Source organism: Chlamydotis macqueenii, chromosome 13 (genome assembly GCF_036417535.1).
Source record: "Chlamydotis macqueenii isolate bChlMac1 chromosome 13, bChlMac1.mat, whole genome shotgun sequence".
NCBI lineage: Eukaryota > Metazoa > Chordata > Aves > Otidiformes > Otididae > Chlamydotis > Chlamydotis macqueenii.
The window spans coordinates 16,531,830-16,552,877 of record NC_141568.1 but is presented as its reverse complement, the minus strand read 5'-3'; the positions used below and the strand labels follow the sequence as shown (position 1 = coordinate 16,552,877).

The following is a 21,048-nucleotide window of genomic DNA, read 5'->3' as shown; positions in this document are numbered from 1 at the left end:
GGTGCACTGCAGTATATAAGCTCTGTTTAAAGAAAGTCTTTATTGCTGCTTTTTTTTTTTTTTTTTTTTCTTTTACCTCTTAAAACAGCAGCTGGTCAGGGCTTTTGGCATGATCATGCTGTTCCTCGTTTGGAGACCAGGCCTAGGGCTCAGTGTGGGAAGTGTGTAATGCTTGCACAGGGGTGCTGGGCTCGCTGGCTCCTGTGTCAGAGATATTCAAATGTGGGGACGTGGCACCTGTGGGGCGTGAAGTTCTCTAGAACTCGAACTGGGAGCATCCCCTCAAGTGTGGAGGGGAGATGAAATGATTTAGCGTCACTTTGGCCAGAGGACTTATTACCCCTACTGCAAGTCTAGATCTTGACCCATGTAGGTGAGCATGGGAGCATCCCAGAGGAACATCCTCAGAATGCAGAATTCAGGATTAGCAATATTGGTCCAGCTGAGCACTGTCATTAGCTCTGTAGCCACAAGTGCTGCAATACCCCAGCTGGAATCGCTGGCTGTTCATCGTAAAGGGGTTTTTGGGAGAAGGGGTAGGGGACCAGGGGCAAGTTTTATTTACTAGCAGGAAATTTGTTCTCTTCTGCTCTTACAAAGAGCTGCGAAAACGTGTTGTGGGGATAGGGAGGCTGCAGAGGGGAGAAGAATAATCTTTTTTTTTTTTTTTTTTTTTTTTTTTTTAAGATAGAAAACGCCTAAAAGGATGCTTTGTGTTGGAGCTGGGGGGCTGTATGGGGGCGGCAGCCCGCAGGTAGCACCCACCGGGGTGACTTACCCCCACCTCTAAAATCCGCGCCCCCCCCTCCCGCCTTGCTCTTGGGGCACGACCCCCCAACATCACCAGCCTCCTGGATCCCGCCCCCGCCCGCCGTGTGGCGGTGGGAGGAGGAGGAGGGGGCGGGGGGAGCCCCCGGGCGCGGGATGAGGCCGGGCTGAGCGATGTGCGAGCAGGCGGCGCGGTCCTGCCGGGCCGGGGTGCAGAGGCTGCTGCGGAAGCCGCCGCCGGCGCTGCGCGGGCTGGAGGGGCTGCTCCGCGGGCTGCTGGCCAGGATGGGAGACAAGGGGGTGGGCGAGAGGGGGCTGCTCAGCCCGGCCACCACCGCTGCCGCGCAGAGGAAGGGTACCTCCGTCATCCTCGATGTGAGTGGTCCCCCCGGGGGCGGGCGGGCGTGGGCGGATGCTGCGGGTTTTTCCTCGGGTCCTGCATCCCCCGGATCGGTTAGGGACGGGTTGTACCCCGGGTCCTGCGACCCCCGGCTGGGTGGGCGTGGAGGGTGCAGCCTGGAGCTTGTATCCCCTTGCGCGGGATGGGTGGGCGCGCAGCCCGTGTCCCGCATCCCTCCAGCCAGCTGGGGATGGGCATTATTTCTCGGTTTCTGCATCCGTGGGGCTGCTGTGCCCGGGTCCGGACCGGCTGGGCAAGAGGCTGCAGCCCAGCTCCTCTGTCCGCTTGGCCGGGTCCTGCAACCCCAGGCTGCGTGGGCGCGGGAGTGCGCCCCGAATCCTACACCCCTCGACCAGCTTGGTGTCAGGGTGTTATTCCGCGGGTCCTGCACCCCCGGCCGGTTGGGGATGGGGTGCAGTCCAGGTCCTGCGTCTCCCGAACTGGCTGGGCGGGGGACTGCCCAGACCTGGCAACCCCTTTTCCGGATCCGTTTGCCCTGCACACCTGGGACAGCTGGCAATAAAGTGCACCTCGGTCCCGCATCGGTCCCGGGTCTCGGACTGGCTGGGCATGGGGGTGCAGCCTGTATCCTTTATCCCCTTGTCAGGATCCTGCACCCCTGGGTTTGCTGGACATGGGCGTGCACTCCAGGTCCTGCATCCCCTGGACCAGCTGGGATGGGGATGCACTCAGGGTCCTTAATCTTGGTATTAACTCGACCAGGTAGGGATACGGGACTCCAGGTCCTGCAAAGACCCCAGTCTTGCAGCGTGGGTTGCCCTGGGCTAGTTTGGCACAGGGGTGCACCTGGGTTCTGTACCCCAGTCCCTGAGGGGCTGTGCAGTGGGAGCTGGGCAGTGTGGTCCTGGATGCCTGCGAGTGCCTGGGGCTGGGGGCTCCCTTACCCAGGCATGGGTTGGGCAGACAAGGGTGTGCTTAGTGCCTGGGCTGCAATATTTATAGATTTTTCTGATTAGGGAGCTAAGGAGGCTATTTCCACTTAAATGAATTGGGAGAATGGAGCAGAATCAGCCAGAGTGCAAACGGTGTAATTACAGAGTCTTTCTGCAGCATCTAGTAATTAAACATAGATCCTCAGCTTTGCTATCTTCTAGCTCTAAAAAACTGTAGTGAAACCAAAAACAAGCTGCTGGGGCATTGACTGTAGTAAAGGATAACTCTCACTCTCCTCCAGCCTCCTCGGAGTTAGGCAGTAGTAACTCTTCAGGTGAGCCCTTGCCTTTTTAAATAATTTGCTGAATCTTCTGCCACATCCCTGGTAGGCACTGGCATGGGCTGCTGAGTCCAAAACTCATTACGTCTCTGAGCACCCTGGGCTAACAGGCATTTCTGTTCCTGAGTGAACCGGTTCGACTGTGTATACTGAAGGGCCAAAAGCGGCTTGGAGAGCAGAGTGCTGATGGGTGGTCGTGTGTGGTGAAATGGGCTGCAGGTGGGCAGCTGTGGGCTCTAGGAAATGCTGCTTCACGGGGAAACCAAAAGCAACTGACACCCTTAAGTCTTTTAAGTTGTTTGTTTTCTTCTGTTTTCTTTTTCTTTTCTTTTCTTTTTTTTTTTTTTTTAAATTTAATTTTACAACAGTTGGGAATCTGGGCTTCAGAACATAAGTGTAGTTGGGAAGCAACGCTAAGTTTGCACAAGAGACTCTTGAGTTAGGACTGTTTTTCCAGCAAAATGGTGTCTTATCTGTTCAACTTTACCATCTTTAAATGTTTGGGATTTTTTTTTCCCACTTTGAGATATGAGCTGAGAAAATGAGCCCTGACCTTGCAGAACGGCTTCACTGGTGGGAAATACAATAGAGCTGGGTGTGCAGCTCCTGATCCTTTCTCCCTTTCACAATGGGACTGGGAGCCCTTTCTCACCTGCTGAAAGTAGAAACAGATGCTGGAAACTTAAGGTTTGAGGGTTTGTTCATTTTTTTTTTTTTAATTTTTTTTTTTTCTCCTTCCTTAGTGCTTGCTTCTCTCCTTTTTCTCCAGTTACAACAGAAACATCAATTGCAGCTGTGGCTTTGCTGTAACAGGCTCGTCAAGTGCACTGTGAGACCCCCACTTTCATACAAAGAGTTTAAATGTAGGAACACGCATTTAGATTAATTTTTTACACGTTAGCAGGAAAGTAACAAGGATCCCACTGAATCCTTGGGGATGAGAACATATTTTTCAATTAACTCATTCACGTTTGTGTGTTATGTGGATGTGCTGGAGAAGCAGTGAGTCCCAGCAGTGCGGCTCCTCGGTGGGTGGGAATGAAGTAAAAGACCTGGAAGATTTTATATTTAACTAACACGTTTGCCTGAGCTGGTGTGCTGGGTAGGCAGTTCATCGGGGGCTGGGGAAGGAGGGTTAAGCTTGGTTTTGGCTATGGATTAGGTAAGGTGGCTCTGATGCTAATGGTGCCTTAGTAATTTTTTCTTCCTCTTCTTTTGACTCAACCATCCCCAACGTGCTTGTTCTGACTGCTCCAGACTGTGAGGGTGGCTGGTGCGTCAGTATGAACCCTTTCCACCAGAGAAACAAAACCATAGTGTTATGGCGCAAAACAGGGCTCAGGAAGAACGAAACACAGCAAGGGAGCTGGATATCTTCTACTATCAGCCTGGCTACTGCTGGTTGGAGGATGAATCTTGACTTTGGGCTAGTTTCAGTACTTTTATTTAGCTTGTGCCATTTCAGGTAAAGGATTAAAAAAAAAAGTTGAATAAAGTTTATTTTTCAGCTCAAAATCACAGTTTTCCAAGTGTAAAAATAGCTAAAACTGCAGGTTAACTAAACCCTGGTAACAAACTAATGAAGAAGATATTTAAGTCCTAAGCATTGCCTAAAACAGGCAGCAAGTAAACCTAGGGAGCAAGAGATGCTCTTCAGTGGTGGTGGTAGATCAAGCGGAGGTGATGTGTCATTCTAGGAACCTGGAATACATCATTTTACATTTGCATTTAATGATCAGCTCTTAAAATGTCAATCAAATCAGTGTAAGGTGTTGAGGTTGAGCAAAGGGGCTGTGTTTGTCCTCAGATATTTGCCTCTGGGTGTTTGGGTCTGGATAGCACGTGGCTGCTCCGTCTGCAAGAGCCACATGCTCAGGGGGGGCAGCATGTGCTGTAGGTAGCTGGTGTCTAGCCATTGCTTATGACATGAGACCGTGGTAAAGCTACGTTCTCTATCTGCCCTCTGGGCTGCTTGAAGATGCCTTCCAAAGGCTCTGGGCTTCTCTTTGCACCCACGAGGACAAAATCTCTCTGTTAAAAGGAAGCTGAAACTGTCATGATGCTGCTTAAATCCATGTGTGGTGACAGTGGCATTTCCAGTCCAGAACAAATCCGCAAACGTCACAAGACTCGTGAAAGGGAGAATACAGCGCGTGTGGCGGTGAGCCTGTGTCGGATCGTGTTTGCTGAGTGTGAACGGGTCCACGTGCAGAACAGAGCTGATGTGGATGGCTCCCAAGGCGTGGGACATGTCTAGACTAGTATTGCTGTCTGGGAGTTCTTCAGTACTGACTTACCCACTGTCCTTACTCATCTCTCCCTGCCTTTATGCCACTGTCAAAAGCCTGCGTTGGCAGCAGACGTGTGAACTCCACCCGGTGCAAGGCCCGGTCAGCCGCCACGGCTGCAGGCTGAGGTGCCCCATCTGGTTCACAGCAGGGAGAGCCTGTTGAGAGAGCTCAGCTCCCGCTTGGTGTCTGAAATAAGGACCAGCCTTAGGTATGGGTGAGCATCCTGGTGCAGGACTGTGTGCTCTGAGGGGCAGTGGCATCCCTGCTCCCTTTCTGGCTTTGCCAGTAGTGACTCAATGCATTGCTTTTTGGCTTTATTTTAAAAGCCCCTGAAGAAAGCAATGCCATTCATTTCAGGTCAAATGAAGCTCTTTGATCTGCTCTGTCTTTTGCTGACAACTAATTTTGACCTTTGTCTTCCTCTTTCCTCCTTCAACAGGGTCAAAAAGATCGTTTTGAATCCAGCTCCACTGCTTATGGCTCCTCTTGCACCCTCTCTTAGATGCCCAAATCTGATTTACGCTTCTTCAGCCACAAGGGATTGAGTGAGGTGTTTGGATAGAAGATACAGATAATTTGATTTGTGCCAAGGGTGCATTTCCAAGTGTAGATCCAAGAGCTGGCACTGTTTTCCAACTGTTTTCTCAGTGATGCAATTTCCAGTGCAGCCCTAACCAACAAAGCTATCGTAGCCACAGGAATCCCTTATCGATCCCCTTCTGCTTTGACCTTTTTCCTTCTGCCTTTTTTTTTTTAAATTTATTTATTTATTTTAAGGTTGATTCACTCCTCTTCTTGTGTCCTCTTTACCTTCTCACTTCTCTGAAGAGCTGTAAGAAGAAGAGCTGTAAAAGCTCTTTGTTTTTCCTCCTTCATCCTCCCTATGTGACAGCCGTGGTTTGAGGTCGTCCCCTCATGTCATGCTGGCAGTGCATGGCTGGAAAGCAGGGACAGGGGCTGGCTGGGCTCTCTGCGTTCAGGGGTTGCTCACCACAAGGTACATAATAACACAGAAAAGCTCATTCTTTCTCTTCTGCTCTTCAGAGCTCTGTAAGGCGGTGGTTGAAATGAAGCTGCACCTAGGGCCGGTGTTCAAGGAAAAGTAACTCCCAGTGCTGCAAAGGTGGTAACATCTACTGCAATGCTTGCCTGTCTTGTGCAACTTTTACTTAGGACAGCTAGGTAAAGTCTAAGCAGAAAGTGAGAGTGAAAGGAGACAAAAAAATAATCTGCTTTAGAGTGGGGAAAATGCCATGGGACCTGGAGCTTCATAGCATCCTTGTTTTGGAGGGGGAGCTGCTCTGGGTGGGGCAATGTTTCCATGCCAATGACATTATTTCTTACTGAAACACCAAAAGCAAACCTTTCTCCTACATGGAGAAAGGTTGTTAGCCTGATGATGTCTAACAATGTAGTCCAAAATGGCAAAGCTTTGAGTCGTTATTTTCTTGCGTTGGTACCAGAAGGAGAAATGCTGAGAGGCTGTAGGGGAGGAAATTCCTACTGGTACCTTGAGTTAGAGAGCTAAAGGCTGTGCCTGATAGAAAACCTTGTCTTGGCTCCAAATGAGGTGTCAAGACTTGTAGGGAGAAGAACAGAAAGGAAGCACAGGAACAGATTAATTGTGAAAAGAACCACAGTGAACAGATTAATTGTGGTTTTATGTATATCTGTGTATCTGGATACTTTCTTACCCATAGGCTTTCCTCACCCAGGAGACTTAGTTTTTTGTTGTTTTTTTTTTTTTCTTTTGTCCTCAGTTCTGCACCAAGATTATGATGGAAAACAAAGCTCTAGCTCAGTTGCACTCTGTTTTAAACCAACATCATATCAACCTGCTGAAGCAATAATAAACTCTACAAACTCTGCAATAATTCTTAGGCTTGTTAGGGGAATGCTTGTGTGAATTTAATAAAATTGCCGAGAAAACCTTCCTTAAGCAGCCTCCAGTGTCGCACATTCTCATCCAGGAGCTTTGAGAAGGCAGAACTGAATGTTTAAGTTTGAAACCACAATTTTTTTTCAAGTTTATTATTACCAACTGGTGTTTTGAATTGCTTACTTCTAACAGCCAAATATCTGTAGTAGCCATTTGAGAGTACAGCAAAAATGTACATTTTTTAAAAAGCTATTGGAAATCTTGACAGAGGCTCCTTGCTCTAAATAAAATAGATTTTTGTATTAATCTAAACACCTGGTAAATGGAACAAGTATGCTGCAGACAGCAACTGCATGCATTGCCTGGGTAAATCCTATAAAATGGGATAATCTGGCCCATATTGTGGGCATCCTGCAGGCTCACCGTGCGAAGCGTAGCTGATGGGGGAGATGGTTGCTGTAGTACTTTTTGGACTGGATAATTTCTCGTTTCCCATCTGAAAGCAGCACGTTTCCCTGACTGTTGGAGAACTGGGGGTGATGGAGCAGAAAGAGCATCCCTGCTCAGGCTTTGTGGTGCTGCCAGCTCCCGCTTTGCGGAGCCCTCAGCCGCTGGGGACAGCCCTCGGCTGAGGTGGAGGCGCAGGAAGCCAATCGCTGCCGAGGGCCTGGTAGGAAAGAGTGTTTCTCCATCAATATTTCATCACCTCTGCTTTTGCTGACCTGCTGGTCTGCTGCCTTGGCTAAATCTAAGCAACTCTGCTGCTAAGAATAGCAGCGATGGAGTTACTGCAAGCCTGCAGAGAGCGAGCACGGGGCGGACCAGCTTTGCAGCCTGTGTACTGGAGATGATGCAGCATCCTTGCTTATATTCCCTTCTTCCTGGAGCTGGTTGGAGCTTTCCTTTCCCTGAGCTCCCTGGGAGCCTGGTGCTGAGTTGCCCTCAGGGTTTTCCCAACTGGTCCCTCGAGGAGGTGTGAGGGGCTGCGGTTTCCCTCCCATCACCAGACCTTATGCCTTTCTCTCACTGAAAGCATACCACGTCCTTCACGCGATGGAACGATGTATTCAAGACATGTACGGAAGGCATCTTCTGGGTGTGTGTGTGTGAGAGCACTCTGTTTGCTGAGCTAGAGCATAAGTCCTGGGTCTTCACAGAAGCAGCTCTTTTGGCAGCATTACCAAGCTGTCACAGAGTGTATTATGTCTTTATCAGCTCCTGATGCTCATTCCAGTGTTCAGACCCTGATGTACTGCCTGCCTGTGCTGACAGATGACTTTATCTTAAATTGCTTTCCCTCCAGGTGTCCTGTTTTAAATTTTTGTGTGTGTGTGCAGATTTTAGGGGGTCCAATTAAGTTGGAAGAATAAATCTTGCTCATTAGCAATAAAAGCTAAATAGCTTGGTCCTGCAGAATAAACCTTGGTAGGTAACACAGCTGATGTGATTTTCCATCGTAGTATCACGAAATGGTTTGAGTTGGAAGGGACCTTTAAAGCCATCCAATCCAACCCCCCTGCAAGGAGCAGGGACATCTCCAAGCAGATCAGGTTGCTCAGATCCCCGTCCAACTTCGCCTTGAGCGTTTCCAGGGATGAGGCACCTGCCACCTCTCTGGGCAACCTGTTCCAGTGTTCCACCACCGTCCTAAAATTTTTTTCCTAATATCTAATCTGAATCTACCTTCCTCTGTCTTAAAACTGCTTCCACTCATCATATTACAACAGGCCCTACTGAGCCTTCCTCCCACTTGAAGCTGCGTTCTACCCATTGTCTTTGCCTTTCCGTGCTCCCTCTGACAATTGTGCATAGCGTGGTGGCGATCTCCCACAGGACCTTAAAATAGACATCGCTGCTTCTGTGTTAGGCTTAACGTAACGTCTTTGTTTCAAAGCAGTGGGAACAGTAATAGAAGGATGTGGCCATGAAACAGAAAAAAAAAAAAAACAAAAAACCAAACCCAAAAAACCAACCCAGAAATAATCGACATCTACAGAGAAAAGTGCCTCAGCTGGATCTGTTCATGGGGAGTGAGGAGCTGGGATGTCCAAGCCAGGAAAAAAAGAATATTTCATACTCTGGGCAGGGCATATTGTGCACAAGTGGGTGATGTGCCAAAGCCCCAGGATTTGCCAGGGTCCTGCTTGTCCTGCCTGGCTTTATTCTTTCCTCTCATAGACAAGCCATGACTGGCCAGCCCTTCAAACACACATTTAACCTCAGTGAAGTCCATGATTATAGGGACAGGCAGGAGTTTTGAAGCGGTCACAAGTCATTAATCCTTTTAGGGTGTTTATCACCCTCTTCTCGTGAAGCTGGGCCTCAGTGACTCCCACCATTTGGGTTTGGCTTAGATAGAGGGTGTTTGCCTCTGCTGCAGAACACCAGAAAGTCCAGCTTTCACTTTCCCCTATGCAGCCTAGGAAGAACTCTGGGCGAAAGAATGATTAATGCTCCTTAATTAAGCCATATTCACTTAAATAGTACATTCTGCTATTCAGTTTATCTCTTGGGTTTCTTGTTTTGTGCAGCAGTTTCTCTTCTGATTTTTTTTTTTTTAATGATTTTATGACCCAGAAAATAAGATATTCTATTTTACAGCTGACTCTGATCTGTCCTGCTGGTGCTTTTATTCCCTCCCCAGAGAAGTTTCTTTGTGCAGCCAAAATCTCTGCTCTTGCTCAAATTAATAGGGTCAGGTCTGAAGAGACAATGAGAATGTTTTCCCTTTTCTGCTCGGTTTATGACCACGTTAATTTTTTGTTAATTTATGGCCAAACCTGTGCTAGCAGCCATTTTTAGCAGGAACCGATTAAGACTTCAACCCTTGCCCAAGCCTTTTGCTATTAATTGCCTTGTGTCAGGGGACTATTCCTCATATGAGTCAGAAAAATAGCAGCCGTTTCTGCTGTCTTTCTCCCTGGCAAATTCTATTGCACTACACGTTATTGCAATTTTTTTTTCTTCTGAAAGGGCTATCTGATTCCTCTCTGTGGGCCGTTCCACCACTCTGTAGTTTTAAGTCTAAATATAATCTCCTTCCCACGCAGGAAACTTGCTTTAAAAAAAAAAAAAAAGTATTGTAAATAATTTGTTTCAGAGGTGCAGAACTGTGAAACTTCGTTTAAGAGATATTACCGATGCTAGAGAAATTGGCTGGGCTGGCTGCACGGCTGTTGCAGGTTTTTTTTAGCGGGTATTGTTCTTGTGTTGGATCCACGTTTTTGGCTTTCTTCTGCGAAGGAGATGCTGGAACTGCTGGAAGCATTTTGCATTGTCTTTATTTTGCTAGCTGCCTCCTTTTCCAGTAGCTATAATAAAGGCAACTATGTGGATGATCTGCCCTGGCCGTGGTTGTCCATCGTGTGGGTTTAAGGGTGATGGGCTGAGTCTGGGGAAGGGTGAGCTCAGTAAAGCGCCTAAATTGGCTCCTGGGGGGCTGGAGCGTGTGGTCCTGCCCTGTGCATGGGGTTGAACGTTGTCCTGGTGCTAAGGGCTTCACCTTTTCAAGTTAAACATAGTAAAAATATTTCTTTCTCTTTTTCAATTCTAGATTTTCAGAAGAGCTGACAAAAATGGTAAGTCTGTACACTCACATTTCTCATTTCTTGATTGAACTTTTGTCAGTATTGTATTTTTTCCTGACAGTAACATCTAACTGTTTAAATGTCCTTCAATTTACTGGGTCTGATGCTGACACAGTCTATAAGCGTCAGAACGGGTTTTGTCGTTTCTTTGACTTAGATATTGTTAGAGCAGATGTGATGCTAGTGTGCAAGTTGGCATGGCAAGATCCACCAGATTTGGGGCAATTTCACAAAAAAAAAACCCCATAAAAATAAGTTGCAGCTAAGTGATAAGTGAGGATCCACCTCTCTATAATCTTGGAACAGCTTTGCAGAACAGACCTAGTCTGTGAATATTAGTAGTTTGGATTCTGAAGGACTGGACACATGCATCAAGGAGCAACATGAATTGATTGATGTGTGCTTTCGGTCTGCGCCTGTAGTAAGCTGAACAGCTTCACTGAGCCTGGTCTTGTCCTCAGATGGGGCATAACACAGAGGTCCTCGTTAAATAACTTGGGATCCTGAAAGGAGAGAGCTGCCCTGCTGTCAGATAACATAGTTATGGGAAAAAAAGAGGCAATGGGTTCAATCCCAGGATCTCTCTCCACCCTGAAACGCAATTTAATTTTAGCTCCTTGCTAAAATCCCAAGAGCTAGTCTCTATTCTTTCCCTGTTGTACAAGAAGAAAATTAAACATGCATCAAAACGGTGTTTGTTTGCAGAGAGACACACAGGAGGGTTGTGCAGAGGAGCACAGGGGAGAGTTTTTCGTTTTTCCCTACCCGCTTTCTGCAAGAGCTTGTAGATTCATATGCTCACTGCTCCTGGGCAAGGCCGTGAGGGCTGCTGTGAGCTGGCTGGCATACAAGCAGTAAATGCCCTGTTAAAGCAGGCATTTTATTATAGCAGCTGACACTGTAATAAGACACTGAAATTTGTTGCTTAGACAAGCGGAGCAGTTGTGCGGCGGAAGGGGAGTGCTGGGGCGCTGGCGTCGGGACTGGGCACCCGAGCGCCGCTTACAGGGAAAAATGAATTTGTGCTCTTGACACCCAGGCTGTCGTACTTCACAGCTTCCTGAGCACTTAATTGTTGCATAATTGGAGACCTGAAGGTTTTGTCTGATGAAATATTGAGAGATGCTGCCTGCTTGCTTTCTGCTGGCTGGTGTGCCTGCCCCGTGGAGCTGAATGTCGAGGTTGCCAGCTTGTGATGAAGCCTTACCTGCCACTTGCTCTCCGTCAGAAGCCTGGTGATAGGCAGATACTGGGCTAAAATCTGTGCTTAGTTATTCCTATCTCCGTTTGAAGTTGAAAATGCCGCTCCAAACTTCAGCCAGTGAAACTGTTCCTTGTTAAACTCGTGTTTAGCCTCTCTCCTGCCGCAGCCAACTTCAATTTCCATTACAGCCTCTGCGTAGGGCAGCCAAAATCCAAAGCAGTGATTTTTCTTTTTTTTTTTTTTTTTTTTTCCTTTTCAATAACAAATGTTACTCTGCTGAACAAAGCTTGAAAGGATTCACTTTAAGGTCCTGGTCTTGATGTCGTTGTTTCCAGTGACTGCTTTTTGAGCTCTGTCAAATGATGCTGCGCTTTTGTTTCAGTCTCAATTAAATTTGTAACAGCTGCGATGGGGCTGAAGAATCGGAACTTGAAGCACAAAATCTTGTCTTGGCTGTTGTGGCAATATTAATGCTTTTCTAGGATGGGTGAGCAGAGCAGCTCAGAAGTTGCTCTTGAAGCTTTGGCTCACCGCAGCACGATGGAAGGAGCTGCCGCATGCCAGGGGCGGACAGATATGTTTTTCCAACCCAGCCAAGAGGGCAAAGCTGTCATTTTGGTGGTTTCGCCACGTCACAAGGTCATGGGGGTTAAATTTTAGTGCAGTTCTTGCCACAGGGACAACTCTCTTGGTGTATTTGTTAGGTGCCAGTGGCAGGCCATGAATCTGTGTGGCGTGGGTGGTAACTTGGGGAAATGATGAGCCATTGGGCCCCCTTGGTCTGTTCGGATAATGGCTCTCTGAGAAGAGAGACATACCTTTGGAAAGCTAATGACTTTTGCTGGAATTGAAATTGCCGTTGTTGAAATCCATTCAAACCTTGCGCTTTGTTACTGATAACGGGCAAACGCTCCTTTAGTGCTCTAGCATGAATAACAGGTACAGGCCAAACAAGGTGCTTCCATCAGCAAGAGCAAACCTGTTGTTTTTACCTCTGCCCCTCACCCTGGGAAAAATCTGCCCAGCTCCTCCATAGTCTTTTCCCTGTATGTTCCCCGCTCTGTAAGGCTCCAGCAAGTGATCCATGCAGATAACAGGCAGGATCACTCCACTGCACATGGACGGGAAGACAGCAAGTGGCTTGGGTACAGTGTGACACTTAAAAGCATTTTCCTGTCCTGCTCATCTGACCAGAGGGAGCTTGGATTTGAGCAAAGAAGCAGGGAACAATACCCCAGAGTTGTCCTTGGGGTGTTCCTTGGCCACCCTGGGCACCCAAACACCTCTCCATGGAGCTGCTGTCCTGCCCAGCAGATGTACCTTCCTGGGGACCAGGGACCCCATAACATAGTGCCCATGGGGAGCATCGCTCATGGATGAGTGCTCTCTTTGGTTGGCTGTGCTGTGCAGAGATGAGAAGGTGTTCACCCCTTTGCAGGTGTTCCCCTGGATACTGTTTGTCTCAACGTCGTTATTCCATGATAACCAGTAGTATCCCAATTAAAATTCAAACAAGGATGCTTGCACGGATTGGGAGAATTGGAGGAGCTCTTACCTAGGTCACAAAATGTTAAAACGAGTGTGGTTTGCCAGTGGCGTGTCTGCCACCCTGTAGCTGTTGATGCATTGGGGGCAAAGGGGATGGACTGGCTTGTCAGGACCCGTAATCAGCTTGGGGTGGTACAGACATGCACCAGCAGGACAAGCCCTACCCCGTGTCTGGTGGTTAAATTGGTGGTTCATTGTTGAAGATGGTGCTGGGCAAGAATTTGGCCTGCCGAGGGTGAGAGCTGTCGCTGCCAGGACGCAGCTGGTCTGAGCGCTGGGCTTGCAGGGGCATGAGGAGGCCAACACCCCTGAGCAGAAGAGGTGCCACAGCTGGCTCTCTTAATAAAGGCCAGATGTTCTCTGAAGAAAGTTGTCTCTAAAGCAGCTCTATCCCCATGCTGGTTCCTGCAAGGCGAGGTGGCCAAGCATGCGTCAGTGCAGCTGCTTTCCAGTCCCACTGACTCGAGTTGTCTCTGTGATCTTGGGGCTGCCTTCTGAAGGACTGTATGTCCTGCAATTGTTTTCCCCTATATTTTTCCAGATGCTGCTTTTTTCTTGAGGCAACATCTGCTGGTTGTGGTGGCCAGCTTCAGCAGCCACTCATATCTGCTTAACTCTTGACAGCAGAGTCTGCCACTCTTCATCATTAGCTCAGTGTGTTCCTCCCCAGGCTTTTGGGGTCAGGGCTGCTCCCCACAGCAGCCCCTCCAGCTCCCCGTGGCTCTCGGCAGCTGCCGCAGGAGATGTGCAGGAATATTTCCCATTGTACAGCTCCCCGCAAGCTGTGGCTCAGAGGTTTCCAGAGCCAGAGGTAATATCTTTGTGTTTAAAATCCCTGGGGACTCTTCTTTTTGCAATTTTCTCTTTGATATCCTGGCCTTTAATTTACCGATTTGTTGAAATTTAGTGTCTTCATGGCTGTACCTGGTACAGCTCAGAGGAACAGTGGAAGCATCAGCCTGCTGCTTTCATGTCTCGCCGCAGGCAGCCTGTGTGCTTTACCCAGCTCTCTGCTGAAAAATGAAAATCTGACGCTTTATCGATTTTTGTCAGAATCCCAGGAAGGGTCCCTGAGCCCTGGCCAGGCTGCTGAAAACACAAGCTTGCAGGTTCCCAAAATATTTCACTCTGTTAACAGGCTTCTGCTGTCTCCACACCTGCAGAGGTTCTTGTCTGGCAGGGACTTTGCTCTTTTTAATTAACCAGCTGAGACAAGTCATTATCCGGCGCTGTGTGCTGGTGCCATACTGGGGAAGAGAGCTCCTGGGGCAGGGAGTGCTGGCAGCTTTACCAGAACTGGTAACTCTCTTTTTCCTCGGCTGTGATAAAGCCTCTCTTATAGACCTGTGTAGGAAATTGAGGAGGAGATCTGAAGAAAACTTCAGCTCTTGCCATCTAGTTTAACTAGAACATCTCATTTAACCTCTGCCTTCCAGAGATCAGATTATTAAAGGGTCACCTAAGAGATCAAGGAGGGATTGTGAGCTTAAGGAATCGTCTGTTTAACGCGCAGCTTCCTACAGCCAAGGGGTCATAAATTTGGAAATCTTTTCAGCATCTGGGTGTGTTGGTTTTGTTTTGTTTTGTTTTGTTTTTTCCTCTCAGCTGGTAAAAATGGCACGTATGGTGCTAAAGCAACATGGCTGGTTCAGACACAGTAACTACGGAGTCTGATTGTGTGAATTCAAGAGCTTCTCCCTCCTCCCCTTCCTTCTAAAACTCCTTGGCATAAATTGTTACTTCATGTAAAATTGGATGTTCTTGGCCCAAGATGTGAAAACACATCATTGTCCCTGCCATGTTCAGGTACTTTGTATTAAGGTGATTTGATTCCATGCCTACATGTACTGAGAGACGGCTAACAAAGCAGCTCTTCCTCGTTAAAAGACATCTTGCTCTCCTGCCCCAGACAAGTGAGATTCTGTCTCTAAGGTGGGTTAAGTCCTCAACCTTTTCCCCATCAATAACAATAAACCCAGCAAATGTTCTGGGCAGCACACCTTGCAATGATGCGCACCCTGGAGATAGCTGGGTAAACTGGCAAATGGTCCGAAAAAGGGAGAAGGGCTGGCGTGTTACCTTCTGACAGTGAGTAACTCGGCTCGCTCTCGTCGTGCTTTGCAGGGGCATGGCTGTTAATCATTCAAAATAATCTTTTTCTCCAGTGTAGGAGTGTTTTTCCTTTCTCTGCTAATAAATCCACCTACTGTCTTGTAATCCTCCCAGTCCCAGTAAACAATACTTAATCATTTAATTGGCATGTGGTAGGAAAACAGAAGCATCTTGGTTTAGGCTGGTGAAGCAGAGCTGTCAATCATCTGAATTATCTACTGTGTACTTTAATCCTCTCATTAGAAAGCTGTTCATCAATTATAAGTTAAATAGCCCAGGATTCTCTTTGAAAGACTAGGACGGTTTTATTTTGACAGAACAGCCTAATTGCTAACGATTCAATATAGAAATGTCGCGTTCTGAAAACTGGAGTCTTGTTATCTTGAAATCTCCAGTCACTTCGACTACCCAACTCCCATGTCTTGAGTGTAACTAAGTGGTTTAGTTTTGAGTTTTTGCCCTAATTACTACATCTTGTTTGTGGAAATGGCCGTTGGGCTGCTCCATCCATGGGGCTGGCTTGCTGGGCGCTCGGGGTTAGGTGATCCCTCTGGATCTCTGCCGTGGAAGAGGAGAGATGCAAAAGAAAACGTGCCAAAAATTCTGTGTGGCAGAGTTGGCAGGGGGAGCTGGCGGTGGTGCAGTATTTCACTGGATGGTGACCAGGGATGAATGAGTATCGTGATTAAGTTAACTTGGCACCTTCCTGTTGCTGCTGTCCTTGTGACTTCTGCATCCAGAACTGGCCCAAAAGGTTGCCCTTCTCCCTTGAGTTCATCAGATCTAGGGAAGGTGTGGATGGGAACGAAGCTGTTCAGCCCCTGCTGCCTTGGATAGCTTCTGCTGTTGCAATGAAGTGTGAACATTAATTAAACTCATTTAACTTATAAATTTAGCACAGAGATCTGGAGTGCAAATGCAGAGGGGAGTTTTTGTTTTTTAGCTGATCTGGATGATCAGCTGAAGGCCTGCAGGGGACGTAGCAGAGCTGACAAAGGGGAAAAGGAAGCGCGAGCGCAGCGTGAGTGCATGGTTGGAAAGGGCTTCTTGGTGAAGAGCCATCGAGGGCAATAGAATGGTGCCCGTTCCTATCCCGGTAGTGCTTGTCCTTTAAATAGGTGCGCACAGATACCTGTTAGCCACTTAGGAGCCCGTAAAAGGAGACTGATGCTGTTATTCTTTCTAAGTAAAGGTGTGCATATCCCAGCGTTAAATCCCACATGGTAATTGTCCACAAGGTGGTTTTAAGACTCAAAGTACTTATCTCCACACCTTCCCTCATCAATTCGAGGCCCTTTTGGAAAATACACTTGCACAGGACTTGAATGGTAGTAAGCAGCTGGGACCTCAATAATATGGCACCCAAGGCATCACAGAAGAAAAGAAAAGACATCGCAGCTTCGGGTGCTTTGTCAGATCTTAAAAAGATGCCAGGCCAGGGCCGTGATACCTCCCTGTTATGTATCTGAATAAAAAAAAAACAACAAACATCTAACAAGCCTCCTGTTGCATGCAGAACTCTTCCTTCCACGGCTGTGCCCCTATTTTGAAATTATACTTTTACTGAGAGCTCCCAGGAGCCTCACAGTCCCTGTGGTAATGGGCTACTGCTCATCAAAAGCCACTTGTCTTCCAGACCTGGGTGATTACCTTCTGCGTGGCTACTGCTCCTCACGCACAGGGAAAACCTTGAGCTACTCACATCTCACTGGTGTGTTCAAATTAAATCATTACCTCTAAGTGAGAATATTTATAATTCTTGCATAACAAAAACATTATTAGCAGCTGCCCATATATACATGGAAAAAAGCAGTGATGAATTGGGTTTTCTCGGTATGGGTATGGGTTTTCTCAGTACGGGTAAATCTAGTAGATTATTCCATGACCAGACGACCAGTGTAACAGTATTTGTCTTTTAAAATAAATAAATAAATATTTGTGGTTAGATTGGTCTAGATTTCATGTGACAATCAAAAAGCACCTTCGAAAACTGCTTAATAACCTTAATTTACAAGGAAAATGTTTGGCCCTGTTTTCAGTTATTTGTACTCCTGTATAATTTCCTCCCTCTCTCTGTTGTACATGCAGTTATCCTTCCAAGTCCTTGCAAAGTTAGCAGCACGTGGTTTTGAAGAGATGACATCTGTTTAAGTCAGGACATGCTGTTCCTGAAATAGTAAGCAAACCTATGAACCAGATGATGGATTGTGAGACAATGCAGAAATTGTGAAAGGTGGTTGCTGGCCATGCTCTATAGGCTATCACTAGATGTGTCCAGTACTTTTGTCCACCCTTCAGCCCTATGACCTTAGGACTTGGTTTTCATCATTGACTAGCTTGAGAGGGCACATCTCAGCCACTTGTGCCCTTTCAGAGCTACTTTTTTTTAATTTTTTTTTTTCTTTCAGCAGAGACATGAAGGTAACTGCTGCACACTGTGTGCAGCAGAAGTGAAGAGCTGAGAGCTTTTAGGGTCTGTTTCTCTTCTCATGTCACTTCTTGTTGGCAAATGCATGTTAAAATCAAGGGGCTTTTTTATACTTTTTTGGCTGGACCACCTTAATTCTGCAGAGCAGACCTTGGATTGAGGATCAGGACTTCATGAACAGCTGCATCCTCATGTGCTAAAGGCTGACAGCTATGCAGCAATCATAGTGCAGGGAGGTGGATTGGGGGTTGTCCACAGCTGGGACAGTTGCTGTATTTAAACGGAGTGCTTGGCCTTCCATGCAGCTGGCTTGCCGACACTTCAACTGGTATCTGATAGCTCAGGTGCCTAACTGGTATCATGCAGAGTGCCCTTTCCTCTTTATTGAAGGTACAAATCATTGCGGTGTTGGTGGCCATCATCTGTGTCCTTGCCCTTTTGCTGTAAAACCCACAGCTAGGATATCAAGCCAGAGTCAAAGGAAAAAATTAAAAAATCATCATCACCCAATATTTGTCCTTCTTCAGGCATACTTGCTGGGCTACAGTACTTGCTGCCCTGTGACTGTAAAGCATATTTGTGTGCCAATCCACCCCGGGGCTGTGCTGGCAGGTCCTGGCCGCCCTCCCTGCCCAGCACCCTCCCTTCTTGTGGCTCCAAGCCTTTCTCTCCACTCTCTCTCAAAAATTCAGCTGCTGAGCAGAACCCATGATGAAAGTGAATAACTGCTGTAACCTTCAAGGCTTCCTGGCATTTCTGCGTTGATGATGAATAGATTTGAATATCAAAGACAGTCAGATACCTCAACAGCCGCTTTTGTGTGTCTGTGTGATGGAGCCTGAGCGTTTCTATGGGCAATGCTCTTTTTCTGCTGTATCCATCTCACTTGGCCCCTCCTTTCAGTTCCTTTAACACAGAGTGTTGGAGACAAGCAGCAGCACTCAGGTGTCCCCGAGAGATGTGGGGAGGGGGCGTCGAGCAGGAGTTACTGCTTTAGCCTGGCAATTTGAGGCTGAGCGTTTGATCTGGAGGGCAGCGTTTCAAAACACTCCCACTTTGCTCTGAAGTGCACCAATTACGGTTTGACATACGATGTAACCCAAAGAAGACAGGGTTTATTTTCTTCTTCTCTCTGCGGGTTGGGAGATGTGGGTTTTCTTCCGCAGCCCTCATTAGAGACTTAAGACTGGACAGGAGCAAATGGGATATGTTATGGTGACAGATTTAATGGCCTTGTTGCAAGTTGTGGAGGGTGGGAATGAGGGATTGTGGTTTCCCAAGGAGACTTTGAAAGGCCGCTCAATTAGCCAAGAGGATTTTTAAAGACACTTCTTTCTGGAGCCAAACTTGAGAGATTTAATTGGGGTCTGCACGCAAATGTGTCTATGTGGCACGATGATAGCCAGCAAAGGGCACTATGAAATATTTATGGAGCTATTACCTGCTGGTGATCCCTAGCCAAAAAAAGTGAGCTTTATTGGCGGTGCCAGAAAAGCGGTGGTTCTTGCCCTGGCTTTTTTGAGGATGGAAATCACTAGATGCTGCCAGCTGGCCTGGAGAGCCGCTGCTGTAGCCATCCTGAAGGCCATTTCACTTGAAAGGTGGCATTCCTGTGTTTTCAATGCGGATGGGTCAGTCTGTGCAAAACCGCCCTGCCATCTCTCCCCCCTGAGTTCATGACGCAAGCCCCGAACCGACCCCAGGCTCCTTGTTCGGGTCGGGTGCGGGGAGTGTCCATGTGATCTGTCTCACCCACAGCACTCACTGTAGCAGGCAGCAACCGTCAAAGGGCAGAGAAAGCCAAAACAGCAGGGCATCCTTGAAAGGCGCCAGCCGTGAGTGCTTCGTGGGTCTGCTGAGATTTGGCTGCACCAGACGTGCCCCGTACCTGCGGACGGGGATGGAAATAGTGCAGGTTTGGTGGGGAGAGGGGGTGCTTCCCCCACCACAGCGAAACTGTGAGCTCGTGGAGATGTCACTGTGTGCGCTGGCCCAACCTTACCATGATGCTGTACTCAGTTTCAGGAGAGGAAGGTGTCTACAGGAAGGGTTTTTTTTCTGCATGGAAATGGCAGCAGGAGGCAAAGGGAAGGCTCGGGCTATAATGGCAATGCAGGGAACTGATGGACGCTGAGGGTTTAATGCCCAGGGCACTTCTCGATCTGTCTCATTAATATCTCATGTTGCTGTATCTGGGAAGCTTTTCAAAGTAGGTCCAGCAATCAATATTCCTCCTGCTGAATCCTTCATGTTGCTTTTTTAGCAGAGATTAATTTTTAAAGTGCTTGGAAAGGACTTTTGTGACTCAGCTGGCTGTGGTACTCTGGCAGATTAAATGGGTGCAGCTGACTGTGGGCTCTGGGGGAGTCGGCCGACGCAAAGCAGCGGCCACAGGGCATGGCTTGGGTGCAGGGATGAGCTGCCAGGAAGGCACCTTTAAAGCCCATCCAGTCCAACCCCCCTGCAAGGAGCAGGGACATCTCCAACCAGATCAGGTTGCTCAGAGCCTCGTCCAGCCTGGCCTTGAATGTCTCCAGGGATGGGGCATCCACCGCCTCTCTGGGCAACCTGTGCCAGCATTCCACCACCCTCAGCATAAAAAAATTTTTCCTGATATCCAGTCTCAATCTCCCTCCGTCTGTTTTAAAACCATTACCCCTTGTCCTGTCACAACAGGGCCCACTGAAGAGTTTTTCCCCATCTTTCCTGCAGGTACTGAAAAGCTGCTATAACGTCTCCCTGGAGCCTTCTCCAGGCTGAGAAGCTTTCCCTTGGAAGCACTTACACACGATGCTGCCTTTGGTGGAGAGACCTTTCAGTCTGGATATTTTACCTTATTTTTTTTCCAGTGATGTAGTTTGTGTGCTCCTGATGTATTAGGAATGAGTGACAAGGTACAGTGTAGCAATGGTGATACACACCTGGGTGGAGGTGACCAGCACATAGGAACCCCTTAAAATGCCTTCGCCGCCACCGCAGGCATCTTGTGTGACCCTCAGGTTGAGTTTTTTCTCTTCCACCCACACCTAAATCTCACTTATAGCTTCCCTTGCTGCTTCTCTCTCAGTAGCAGGGCTTTCCAGTGTTTGCCTCTCTGTTTAATCTGTGGGAAGTTCCTTCAGAAGCAGTGGAGCAGATCTTGCGTGGAGGAAAAATCACTGCCCTTGCCTCCCACCCTGCTGCCTGCGTGCTGTCCTCCGCTCTTGGCAGCGTGGGAGCGAGGGGCAGTGCTGGGCTCTGGCCCCTTTTTTAATTAGGTATCTTCTGCAGATCAGCTGTATCTATTGAAGATGGTTTATTATAGCTGTAAAAATTAAATAAGGAAAAAATTGAATCCAGAATAAATACACTGCTGCAAGTAATCCTTATAATTTGCTAGCAATTTTTGCCAGACAATTGTGAGAAAATATGTTCTGGCAGCCTGCGTTCAGGCAATTGGCCAGGAACAGCTATGAATCATGTGTATCTGTTTCTTCCCATTATCTTTCTTGCTGTTTTAAAATCCATGGATTAAAAGATAATATACATTGGAGAGGGGGGAATAATTGTCCTAGTGACTGGCAGCGGGGAAATAAGTGTCTGAAGCTACAACAATGA

The 21,048-nt window shown here is 47.7% G+C and overlaps 1 protein-coding gene across 1 annotated transcript in view; it reads left to right on the top strand.

Annotated features, from left to right (window-relative positions):
• Positions 1-909: 909 nt before the first annotated feature.
• NECAB2 (N-terminal EF-hand calcium binding protein 2) overlaps positions 910-21,048 on the top strand; it is a 74,675-nt gene continuing 54,536 nt past the window's right edge. The window contains exons 1-2 of the mRNA XM_086758028.1: positions 910-1,143; positions 10,126-10,150. Of these exons, the coding sequence (XP_086614154.1) occupies positions 943-1,143; positions 10,126-10,150 (226 nt within the window). The 5' untranslated portion in view covers positions 910-942. The remainder of the gene's footprint in view (positions 1,144-10,125; positions 10,151-21,048) is intronic.